Source organism: Mesoplodon densirostris, chromosome 3, assembly GCF_025265405.1.
Source record: "Mesoplodon densirostris isolate mMesDen1 chromosome 3, mMesDen1 primary haplotype, whole genome shotgun sequence".
In the NCBI taxonomy this organism is placed as follows: domain Eukaryota; kingdom Metazoa; phylum Chordata; class Mammalia; order Artiodactyla; family Ziphiidae; genus Mesoplodon; species Mesoplodon densirostris.
Window position 1 is genome coordinate 91,004,182 of NC_082663.1, and position 12,251 is coordinate 91,016,432.

Consider the following 12,251-nt stretch of genomic DNA (forward strand, 5'->3'; position numbering starts at 1 on the left):
CAAAACCACACAAAGACATCACAAGAAAAGAAAATTACTTGGAGGGGCTGCAGAGTGTAACCATGGCCAGGTCGAGTCCACATTCAAGATTTCAGGACGTGGACGTGCAGCAGCTGGTGACACAGAACCTGGCTTGAGGTACTGACCAGTATTTCACCCCCAGATGCTTCAGCACCTACATCAATGTCACCTCAAGAAGTTCGGGCACATCAAGTAAACTATGAATCTAACCTTCCTGGGAGAGCCCCTCTGGATCTGCTCCAATCCTGACTGAGGAGTCTCCTCCCGTCTCTTCTGCCATTGTTCCTGATGAACACAGAAGCAAAAATTCTCAACACAATGTTAGCAAACGGAATTCAATAATACATTAAATAATAAAAGGATCATACATCATGATCAAGTGGGATTTATTCCAAGGATACAAGGATGGTCTAACATCTGCAAATCAATCAACATGATGCACCACATTAACAAAATGAAGGCTAAAAATCATATCATCATATCATCTCAACAGATACAGAAAACGCATTGGACAAAACTCAACATCCCATTAAGATAAAAATTCTCAACAAAGTGGGTACAGAGGAGATGTACCTCAACATAATATAGGTCACATATGACAAGCCCACAGCTAACATCACAGTTCACAGTAAAAAGCTGAAAGCTTTTCCTCTAAGAACAGGAACAAGACAAGGATGCCCACTCTCACCAATTTTATTCAACATAGTATTGGAAGTCCTAGCCACAGCAATTAGGCAAGAGAAAGAAATAAAAGGAATCCCATTTGGAAAGGAAGAAGTAGAACTGTCCTTATTTGCAGATGAAATGATATTATATAGAAAATCCTAAAGTCTCCACCAAGAAACTGTTAGAACTAATCAATGAATACAGTAAATTACAGGATGTAATGTAAATTGATACAGCCATTGTGGAGAACAGTATGGAGGTTCCTTAAAAAACTACAAATAGAACTACCATATGACCCAGCAATCCCACTACTGGGCATATACCCTGAGAAAACCATAATTCAAAAAGAGACATGTACCAAAATGTTCATAGCAGCCCTATTTACAATAGCCCGGAGATGGAAACAACCTAAATGTCCATCATCGGATGAATGGATAAAGAAGATGTGGCACATATATACAATGGAATATTACTCAGCCATAAAAAGAAATGAAATTGAGCTATTTGTAATGAGGTGGATGGACCTAGAGTCTGTCATACAGAGTGAAGTAAGTCAGAAAGAGAAAGACAAATACTGTATGCTGACACATATATATGGAATTTAAGAAAAAAATGTCATCAAGAACATAGGGGTAAGACAGGAATAAAGACACAGACCTACTAGAGCATGGACTTGAGGATATGGGGAGGGGGAAGGGTAAGCTGTGACAAAGTGAAAGAGCGGCATGGACATATATACACTACCAAATGTAAGGTAGATAGCTAGTGGGAAGCAGCCGCATAGCACAGGGAGATCAGCCCGGTTCTTTGTGACCGCCTGGAGGGGTGGGATAGGGAGGGTGGGAGGGAGACGCAAAAGGGAGGGGATATGGGAACATATGTATATGTATAACTGATTAAATTTGTAAAATAAAAAATAAATTAAAAAAAAATAATAAAAAGAAAAAGAAAAAAAAAAAAGAAACTGTTAGAACTAATCAATGAATACAGTAAATTACAGGATACAAAGTCAAAATACAAAAATCTGTTGTGTTTCTATACACTAATAACAAATTATCAGAAAGAGAAGTTAAGGAAACAGTTCCATTTATAATTGCATCAAAAACAATAAAATATCTAGGAATAAATTTCACCAAGGAGGTGAAAAACCTGTACATTGAAAACTATCAGACACAACCAAAGAAAGAAGAAGAAGACACAAGTAAATGAAAAGATATTTCATGCTCATGGATTGCAAGAATCAATATTAATAAAATGTTCATACTACCCAAAGCAATCTACAGATTCAGTGCAATCCCTATCAAAATTCCAATGGCATTTTTCACATAACTGGATCAAATAATACTAAAATTTGTGTGGAACCACAAAAGACCCTGAACAGTCAAAGCAATCTTGAGGAAGAAGTACAGAGCTAGGGGCATCATGATCCCTGATTTCAGACTATACTACAAAGCTATTGTATTTAAAGCAGCATGGTATTAGAATTAAACAGACACACAGATCAATGGAACAGAATAGAAAGCCTAGAAATAATCCCATGCATAAATGGTCAATTAATTTATGACAGAGGAGGCAAGAATATACAATGGAGAAAGGACATCTCTTCAATAAATGTTGGGAAAACTGGACAGCCACATGCCAAAGAATGAAACAGACCACTATCTTACACCATATGCAAAAATTAACTCAAAATGATTAAAGACTTGACTATAAGACCTGAAGTCATAAAACTCCTAGAAGAAAACATAGGCAGTAAGCTCTAGTGCTGGAGATGAGTTTTTGGATTTGACATCAAAGCAAAGGCAACAAAAGCAAAAATAAACCAGTTGGGCTATTTCAAACTAAAAAGCTTCTGCACAACAAAGGAAACCATTTACAAAATAAAAGGACACCTACCGAATGAGAGAATATATTTGCAAGTCATATATCTGATAGGGGTTAATATTTAAATATATAAAGAACTCATGCAACTCAAGACAAAAAACAATCTGATTAAAAAATGGGCAGAAGTTCAGAATAGACAGTTTTCCAAAGAAGGGATATACATGGCCAACAGTTTCATGAAAAGATACGCAACATCACTAAGCATCAGGGAAATGCAAATCAAAACCACAGTGACTTATCACCTCATACCTGTTAGAACAGCTGTTATTAAAACGAGAAATAACAAGTGTTGGCCAGGTTGTGGAGAAAAGGATCCCTCCTCCACTGTCGGGAGGAATGTAAATTGGTGCAACCACTATGGAAAACAGTATGGAGGTTCCTCATAAAGCTAAAAATAGAGCTACCATATGATCTAGCAGTTCCACTTCTGGGTATTTATCTGAAGAAAACAAAAATGCTAACTCAAGAAGATAATATGCACCCCTGTGTTCATTTGCAGCATTATTTACAATAGCCAAGACATGGAAATAGCCTAAGTTTACATCAATGGATGAATGAATAAAGAAGATATGGTGTGTATATACAATAGAATATTATTCAACCTTAGCAAAGAGTGAAATCATGCCATTTGTGACAACATGGATGAACCTTGAAGGTATCATGCTAAGGGAAATAAGTCAGACAGAGAAAGACAAATGCTGTATAATCTCATTTATATGTGAAATCTAAACAACAACAACAAAACCACTCTCATAGATACAGAGAACAGACTGGTGGTTGCCAGAGTCAAGCAGTAGGAGGTAGGGGGAGGGTGAATGAAGGTGGTCAAGAGGTACAAATTCCAGTTATAAAACAAATGAGTCATGGGGGTCTAATGTAAAACATGGTGACTATAATTAATAGTACTATATTGCATATTTGAAAGTTGCTAAGAGAGTAGATCTTGAAGTTCTCATCACAAGAAAAAAAATGTTTATGACTATGGATGGTGACTATGGATGGTGATGTTGACTAGACTCATCGTGGTGATTATTTTGCAATATATACAAATATTAAATCATCATGCTGTACACCTGAAACTAATATAATGTTATGTCAATTATATCTCAATAAGAAAAATAAAGAATTATTAATTAATTTTTTAAAATTATCCAGTGAAACCAGATTCAAAAGTCAAGGTTACAGGGCTTCCCTGGTGGCGCAGTGGTTAGGAATCCGCCTGCCAACACAGGGGACACAGGTTCGAGCCCTGGTCCGGGAAGATCCCACATGCCACAGAGCAACTAAGCCCGTGAGCCACAACTACTGAGCCCCTGTGCCACAACTACTGAAGCCCGCACGCCTAGAGCCCGTGCTTGGCAACGAGAAGTCCACGCACCGCGACAAAATGTAGCCCCCATTCGTCGCAACTAGAGAAAGCCTGCGTGCAACAATGAAGACCCAACGCAGACAAAAATAATAAAGTTAAATAAAATTTTTTTTTAAAGTCAAGGTTACAGAGTTAGGTTATAAGCTTTCATTTCTAGAGTGTGATCTTAGTTTATAATGCAACTGGCCATTCTTGATCTCTTCCTAGATACTCTCTTACAAAAATAAGGTATTTGGCTCTCTATGCTTTGTACTTCCTTAAGGAGTTAATTAGTCTTAACTTGTAACCATTGAATGATTTTCATAAAAAGTTTTAAATTATTGGATGCCAAACATGAAAAGAGTTGATATGCAGACAGGGAAACTAATCTTCCTACCGACTAGCATAGTGAATGTCCGTAATTACTGTCTAGTAAGAAGGAAGCTAATTCACACAGCTGGAGACGATGATCAGCAAGTACACTCCAAACTCTGACATCAGAGCAGTTATAACATAGGCATACTCTCATTCTCATTGTACTGTTTTCAAGAAAGAGAAAAGGCCATCCTACTCAAAGTAACAAGACATTTTGAGAGGATGAGCATTTATACATCCTGGAATGGCAGAAATATGTTGGAAAATCTTGAAAATTCATAGCCTTTTCTGCCTCCCCTCCTTGATTTCACATTCATTCCAGAAGATATCTGGTATTGGCTTTTATCTCTGTGTTTCTCTAGAAGATTACCAAGGGAAAAAAAACTAAACTAAACTAAGAGTTAGCTTATGTAATTCAGTAAAGCAGGTGCACCAAGATATTTTGACAAAACACAGCACCATGTAATTTAAAGAAGTTGTTTTTATCAGCCAGCGATGTTAATTTCTACTCTATTCAAAACACAGAAAAATGTATTTTCCATAAATGAAACTATCAGTGGAGAAAATGAGAATTTTAAGCATGTAAGAATATCTGTAAACAGTGATGAGTAAAAAATTGAAGTTAAGAAACTTTCCTTATTGCTTTAAGTTTGTTTGTAATTTTAGTAGAAAGAAAATGATGCAGGCAGAAGACAAAATTGCAGAACTCCAACTTATTTACTCTCCTAGGCATCGATGTGTACAAATTTATATCTTTTTTATATAAACTATCTATCTCATTTAGAGGCCACAGAGGAAGTAAGCTTGCATACTGAGTGAATATTTGTTCTTGGTGGGGAAATGTGATTTGGAAGTTGGCTTGGTTAAAGTAGCAGCCTGAAGACTATTCATTTAATTGGTAATATTACTACTCCTGGAAAGCAAAACTAGTCAAGAAAATAAGATCACTAGTTATTGAATTCCTGGTAAGTTTAAATATGTTAATATGTGACTGACATAGACATACACAACCAGAAATGGTCACCCGCTTATCCAGTGACCTGAATGTGGTTTTGTTCACCCTTCAGGGAGATACAGCTCTGAGAGTGATGTGTGGAGCTTTGGCATCCTCCTCTGGGAGACCTTCAGCTTAGGGGTCTGTCCATACCCTGGAATGACAAATCAACAAGCTCGGGAACAAGTGGAAAGAGGTGAGCCAAAGACACAGGGTAGCAGTATTCACACCCATCCCGGGCAGTGCTGGTGCCGTGTCTGCATTTCCTGGGAAGAGGAAGGGAGTAGTCTCGGGCACATGATAGAAGAGGTGCTGGTTAATCTACTTTTGAACTTTATGGATGGTGTGGCTCTTATACAACCAAACCAACAACAACAACAAAGACTTTAAAAGATAGATCCCAGCTCTTTGAAAATAGAAAGCTCTAGGCTTTTCTTCCACTCCCCCTGCCTGGCATGACACCTGCAAGGCTGTGCCATTCACTATCTTCCAGGGAAATAGGAGATTGAGGAATACCACCTATTTTTTATTCTATGCCAAATAAACACTGTTAATATTACTGCAAATTGAAATGTAGTTAGACTTCAGGAAGAAGTTGAGAATTTTGGAACAGTTCTGAAGAAGCCCTATGGTGTTCTCAGATCAGGGACAGGAATAAGCAGGTGACGGTGACACCCTCACGTGCACTTGTGTAGTCCCTGGCTTTCAACAACAACAACAAAACACTTTCAACAAAACACCAGTGCCCTAGGGGTCAGGCCCCTCAAGGGGGGCATGGTTGTAGAATCGGGTGTAGGAAGATGACTTTCCAGCTTCCTTCCTCCCTTTTCCTACTGCTCCTGAGGCAAATGCACACAGGCACACACATACCACCCAGGACACTGCCGGGACACTGCCAGGTGACTTTGAATTAAAGATAATATTCTTCTCAGACTGTAAAGGAATATGCCTCATATTCATTTTTATTTCACTTTTAAATTAATGTTTATAAATCCTCATCCTTTTCCTCATCTTCAAAAACCTGAGTTGTAGAGATGATTTTTTAAAACTCTGCCTACAGCATCTAAAAGCAAATTCTAAAGCAAATACTTAGAGCAACTAAAACATGCATTTGTATGCGATGTATCTTACATCAGACTTTGTGACAAATGAACAAACAGAAAGTGGGTTCTTTGAACTAGAAGGTAATGATGTTGCTCTATTAATATTAAAGTCTGCATTACTTACAGAAAAAAAATCAGTTTGCCCTGAAATGGATTTTTTGTTTCTATTAACCAACAACATAAGGTACTAAAAATTACAAACTGCATAATGCCCTATGTGAACATTTATATCTTATCCCCATTCTAAATTCTGTTCTTCTTCTCTTGGGTCTTCAGGATACCGAATGTCAGCCCCTCAGCATTGTCCAGAGGACATTTTTAAAATTATGATGAAGTGTTGGGATTATAAACCTGAAAACCGCCCCAAGTTCACTGAACTTCAGAAAGAGCTCACTGTCATCAAGAAGAAGATCACATAGTGACAGAACAGTGCAAACTCAGCCTCCAGGACTTGGTCCTCCAGCAGAGTAAGATTGTTCTTCTCGTTAACAATGAGTTTATACCACGTTATGTGCAACCGTCTTCTAAGGTTATTTTTTTTAATTAACTGTTTTTTAAATATGTGCCATTAAAAAAAGTCAAAGGCAAATGCATTCAAGAAACAGGTAGTCCTACCAAGGGCTTCTCAGCTCACCACAGCAATCCTGCCATTTCAGCCCTTTGTAAATAGAAAAGCACAGGCTCTAAATGTGAGGGGGAACCAATCCATCTTTTTCACACCAGGACCATCGATGTTTCTCAGAGATTCTTTACTTCAGACCCAGTTCACGGCTGCTGTCCCATGCCACAGACCCTACTCGATTGGTGCTATCAGCTGCATTGGTAATGCCATGTCTGCAGGACACATTCCAACCAAAGTTGGCTTTCTGCTCTGCCAAGGCAAGGGTGTATTTGTAAACATCATTTTATATTGAGAATTATTTAGACCTCCTAGGAGTTTTCTTTCCTTTCTCGCCAGAAATAAGCTCAGTGTAAGAATCCTCACATTCCTGTCTTATTGGTAAAGCTGTTGTTTCCCTCCCCTTTTGTCCAGGCATCAGAAAATGATGCCTGGAATGTCCTCAAAGAGCTCTTAATTGAGGCCACAGCTATTAAAGAATGTTTCAGACAGCTGTGAAGGCAAGAAGTAAGTTGGAACAGGAGGACGGTCTGGAGAAAGGGGCAGCTAAAGTCATCATCAAAGAGAAGGAAAGGAAAATAGAAAATCTGCCTTCTTACCAGAGTTATGCTTTTACACACACACACACACACACACACACACGCTTTATTTTATGGTCTGATTCACGAAAAAGGTTCTAAGAAATGTTTTCAGGAGTTCACAGATAGAGCCTTCTTGTCAACAAAAAATTCTTTAGAGAAATTCCAAAGCACGAGCCTACAGAAATAACAGCATAATTTTAAGTACCTTCATGTGAGAGGAGACATCCCAGAATTTAATTCTGTTCATTTGTGCCAGTTTCCAGAGCTGTCAGAATTTCATGATTCTAGTTCATAAACACATCCATGTGTGTACACACATGGGCATGCGCCCCCCACACAGACACACAGCCACACACACGCACATAATACCGAGAAACCTGGCAGGTATGAATGGAGTAAATTGGTTAAGAAGTCAAATGAACATTATTAAGGAAAAAGCTATAGGGATAGCCCTCCTTTGTCCACTTTCCCCCTTCATTTACTCTTATACTGCTACCTGAAAAGTCTTATCATTAGCTGACCCATATATGAGCACAGTTTGGAGATGCTTCATATGAATAAAATGTAACAGAGTTTAAACTAGGATTGTCTTTAGCTGAATCTTAGCTTCATCCAGGGAACTTACCCCATGGTCTGTATATAGTTGCCTCTCAGGATAAATATGTGTGTAAGAGATGGTCACGCTCAGGGGTAAATGTGGCCTGGGAGCTTTTAATAAGTGCTCAGGCCTGTGTCCAAATAGCACAGTAGTGATTATTTGGTCTACATTCATTGGAAGAGCTTATGGGATAGAAAATTCCTCCTGCCCCCTCCACCTATTTGCTGCCTAGGAATATCACTGCACACAACTCACACCCAGTACTACTTTCAAGAGTAAACAGGATAATACTGAGGAGAAAAATGGCTTGTGTCTACCACTTCAATCTCCTTGAAGTTTCATACACATTTAATGATTACCACATCCAGACAAAAATGAAAGCATAATAAACTTGCCCGCAAAAATATTGCAATATACAAAGTAACTCTTTTTAAATCAGCATTGTTTCCCTTCTGTCAAATATTATGAGTAAAATGAAACCTTCTTTTGATGGCATATACTGTGGTAAATCAAAGCACAGACTCATGAATTAAGATTAAGAGCTCTGGTCTTCAGGCACTTGCCAGCCTTCAAAAGCAAGAATAAAATGGGGACATTTCCACCCTTTGCCAGTATTTCCAAGTGCATCTCTCTGTAATATTCTTTGTTTAAAGAAAACAGCCTCCCATCACTTAGCAGCCGCACTGCTAAGCTCTCAGCAAAGAGAGAGAATGATGGTTTGGGCTTTAATTTTGTGAACAAGACCTGAAGCTTAATCATTGCATTCTGGTGTAAAGAACGAACATGGCATTGATATTTCACTCATCCAGGCTGTTAGAATTTGCAGTTCACATCGTAACTGTGTGCTTAAATTAAAGAAGCTTTTCAAAACATCGTGACATCTGCAGCATTTAAATTCTATTTTATTCTTTGTCCCAAAGCAGGCAGTGGTACAGTTCAGGATTAATAACTCATCGGGAGTCTTTCAGGATATCAGTTATATAGAATTTTAAATTTAATATAGGAACATGCATTAAGAAAAACGTATGCAGACTATTTTTTACTGTTAACTTTGTTGTGCTTGAAGCATAATTTATTCATCCCTTCTGTCACTGATAATTATTGGAATTATGTACTTTAGGAGGCTAATCCATACCCAAAAAGCGTACACACAAATTCGCCTCTGAATTTGCAAGTTGATACAGGGAAAGAAGGTTTCAGAAACATAAAATCCTATGACTTGTTTAGTAAGAAAACAGTAACCAAAATTTTAGTAACCAAAATTGCCACTGGTCTGTGTAATTCAGACAGGTCACAAATCTTTGTCTTGTTAATGGATTTTTCACGTGTTGCATTTGTTACTCCTATGTAGTTTCTGTCATAATTCCTTAAATTTATGAATATGGAGTGGCCGGGGCGGGGGGGCGGGTAAGCCCAGGCAGCCTGACTCTCACCTGCATTTTTCTATCTTGAATCACCAAGGAGCCTTTATGAGAAATATTTAAGTAGTTCATCATTTTTCAAGGAAAGAAATCTTTTATTGTCAAATTAGCATTTATTACCAACATGTGAAACCTAAAATTATTTTGCACTCCATGTAATCTAAGGTTACTTCCCAAAGCCAACATATTCTTTCTCTTCTAGGAAATAATAATAAAGGATGAATAGGTTTTGTTTAGACTTTCAAAACCAGAGGTCTCATTTTAGTCCATCCTGCCACTAGGTCCCCAGTGAAAGGTCTTATGTAATCATTTCTCTCTTATCTCCCAAATTTTATATAGTCAATAAAATTCTTTGTCCATAATTCACCATTTTATCACAAATACGATATTACTGAAACCTGTTACTAGCACACCAGTGTAGAACATGAGTCTAATTGCTTCAGCCAATTTTCAGCACACATTTCACAACTGTTTTTCATTTGAGGGTTGTTTTAAAAGAAAAGAAAATGTTTAGTCATTGAAATAGTCTTAATTTCCTTTAAACCATGGTATGGTTTTCTTGTCTGTGTTATACTCATTGTTTCAGTTTTGCCATATAGTTTTATGTAAAGTTTGGCTAATACCACTAAAATAACCGTGGCTTCACAATACTGGTATGACTTGTGTCAAGAAGAAAGTGTTTTAATTATAATATATGCCACACACTGAGGATATTGTAGTGGGATAAACATAAAAATGAGAATGCAAAAATACATGTCTAGGTAGTATGATACTGTTGTTCGGTTACCTCAGTCACACTACTTTCCAGCTCACTCATCAGATATGTTCTAAAAATGTACCTGAAAACCTTCCTTAGTATACTCTACGGACACTGTTCTGTGGCTGTGTGTCTTTTGACGTGAGATCAGTTGATACTTTCTGAAAAGAGGGTTTGTTTGTTTGTTTGCCTCAACCCTCTTTTTACATATAGGTACCTCCCACACACCATTGGTATTTTAATTGTTTCTTATCAACAGAATTGATTGTCCATAAACACTATTCTGAGTCATGTAAAGATCAACTTTTGTATTTAGGAGGTCGGAGCCCTCACACAAAACAGAGAATAATGCAAAATACAAAGAACAAAAAGGGACAGACAATTGAAAAAGACATGGTTTCTTTATGTATTAATATGTTAAGTAAAACAAAGATTTTATATGAAAATGAGTTTCTATTACAGTTCCATTACACTATTAAGTTAGCATGAAAGTTTACCATTAAAATAAAGTGTTACCTATTTTATTACTAACTCTGATTTGCTTATACGTACCAGAAATTTTTTATTAAATATTTTAGTTTTATTTATTTTTCTCTGTTTTGATTAGTTTCATATCAAGTCTGAATAATATATTATTTGGGAAGATCCAGAACTACATATTAATTTCTGCCAAAGAAAATATTCTAATTAAAAGTCAATATTTCATGTACCAAGATGACCTACTTGAAGGAGATACTGCTACAGTTGTAGAGTCCCATAAAATTCTCCTTTAAAAAATAATGCTATAATACAGAAGGTGTAAAACTATATATCTTAGTCATAATTCAATTTAAGGAAATATTTTTAACCCCTTGAAGACCATCCTACTGCCTCATACTGATTCAAAGAGTAAATTCTGAATTGTTAAGTGAAGACATTAAAGACTGCCTAATAAAGACTGAGGTTCTTAGGTGGTAGAAAAATCCTACTGTACTAAATTCCTAGTCACTTTAAACTGGGGAGATATAATGAGCATAGGCTTCAGCACATCTGTTAATAAGGCACTGAGGCAAACGTCTACAAAGGCAAAAGAGGAGAATACCAGTTATTCTAAGGCAGGATGATGCAGCCCCTACAGAGAGTGTAGGATAATTAAAGTGGAACGAAGACTTGGACAACGTCACTAGGAGGCCTGCGGAGAACAGTGCCACCAGGCCAGATCCTTTCCTACAGAAAATTTAAAAGGTATTGGAGTCAAAGGAAGCAAAAGAGGTCACCTGCCAGTGTGTGGGCCTTCATGTGAGCAAACCAAACACCTCTCCCTTGCATTTGTAGCAGTCTCTTATCCCCAGCTCGGAGGCGATGCTGTGCTGGGCAACACATGCTCATCGTCCTCCCAACTAATGGGTTTGGCCATATATGCTTAGACTTTTTTTTTTTTTTTTTGTGGTACGCGGGCCTCTCACTGCCCTGGCCTCTCCTGTTGCGGAGCACAGGCTCCAGACACGCAGGCTCAGTGGCCATGGCTCACGGGCCCAGCCGCTCCGCGGCATGTGGGATCTTCCCAGACCGGGGCACGAACCCGTGTCCCCTGCATCGGCAGGCGGACTCTCAACCACTGCGCCACCAGGGAAGCCCTATGCTTAGACTTTTAACAGAGACTTCTCTAACTCTCTTGGTATTTGAGTTAGTGATACTATTTCTTAAACTAAATCACTGATTATTCACACCTCATTAGAAATCTGGTTGCAGTGGGGCTGGTCTCCTAAGTGAGAGCACGCTGAGATCAGCCATTTCACCTTTTGACTGATGTTGACTAACTGGCTCCTAGAGGTACCCCAGAGGGACCTTCCTCTGATGAGCTCAGCTCTGGGGAAACATGGAATCCAGCAGGGAAGGAGGGGA

General features: G+C 38.1%; 1 protein-coding gene across 5 annotated transcripts in view; it reads left to right on the forward strand.

The window, feature by feature from the left end:
- The window catches only part of FER (FER tyrosine kinase), a 470,473-nt gene extending 459,557 nt beyond the window's left edge, over window positions 1-10,916 (forward strand). For 3 of the 5 annotated variants that reach the window (XM_060093231.1, XM_060093230.1, XM_060093228.1), the window contains one exon: window positions 5,362-5,678. In XM_060093231.1, coding sequence (XP_059949214.1) covers window positions 5,362-5,678 — 317 coding nt within the window. Of the gene's footprint in view, window positions 1-5,361; window positions 5,679-6,667 lie in introns of those variants that run through there. The other 2 variants (XM_060093233.1, XM_060093232.1) reach the window with 1 other exon arrangement.
- The last annotated feature ends 1,335 nt before the right edge of the window (window positions 10,917-12,251 follow it).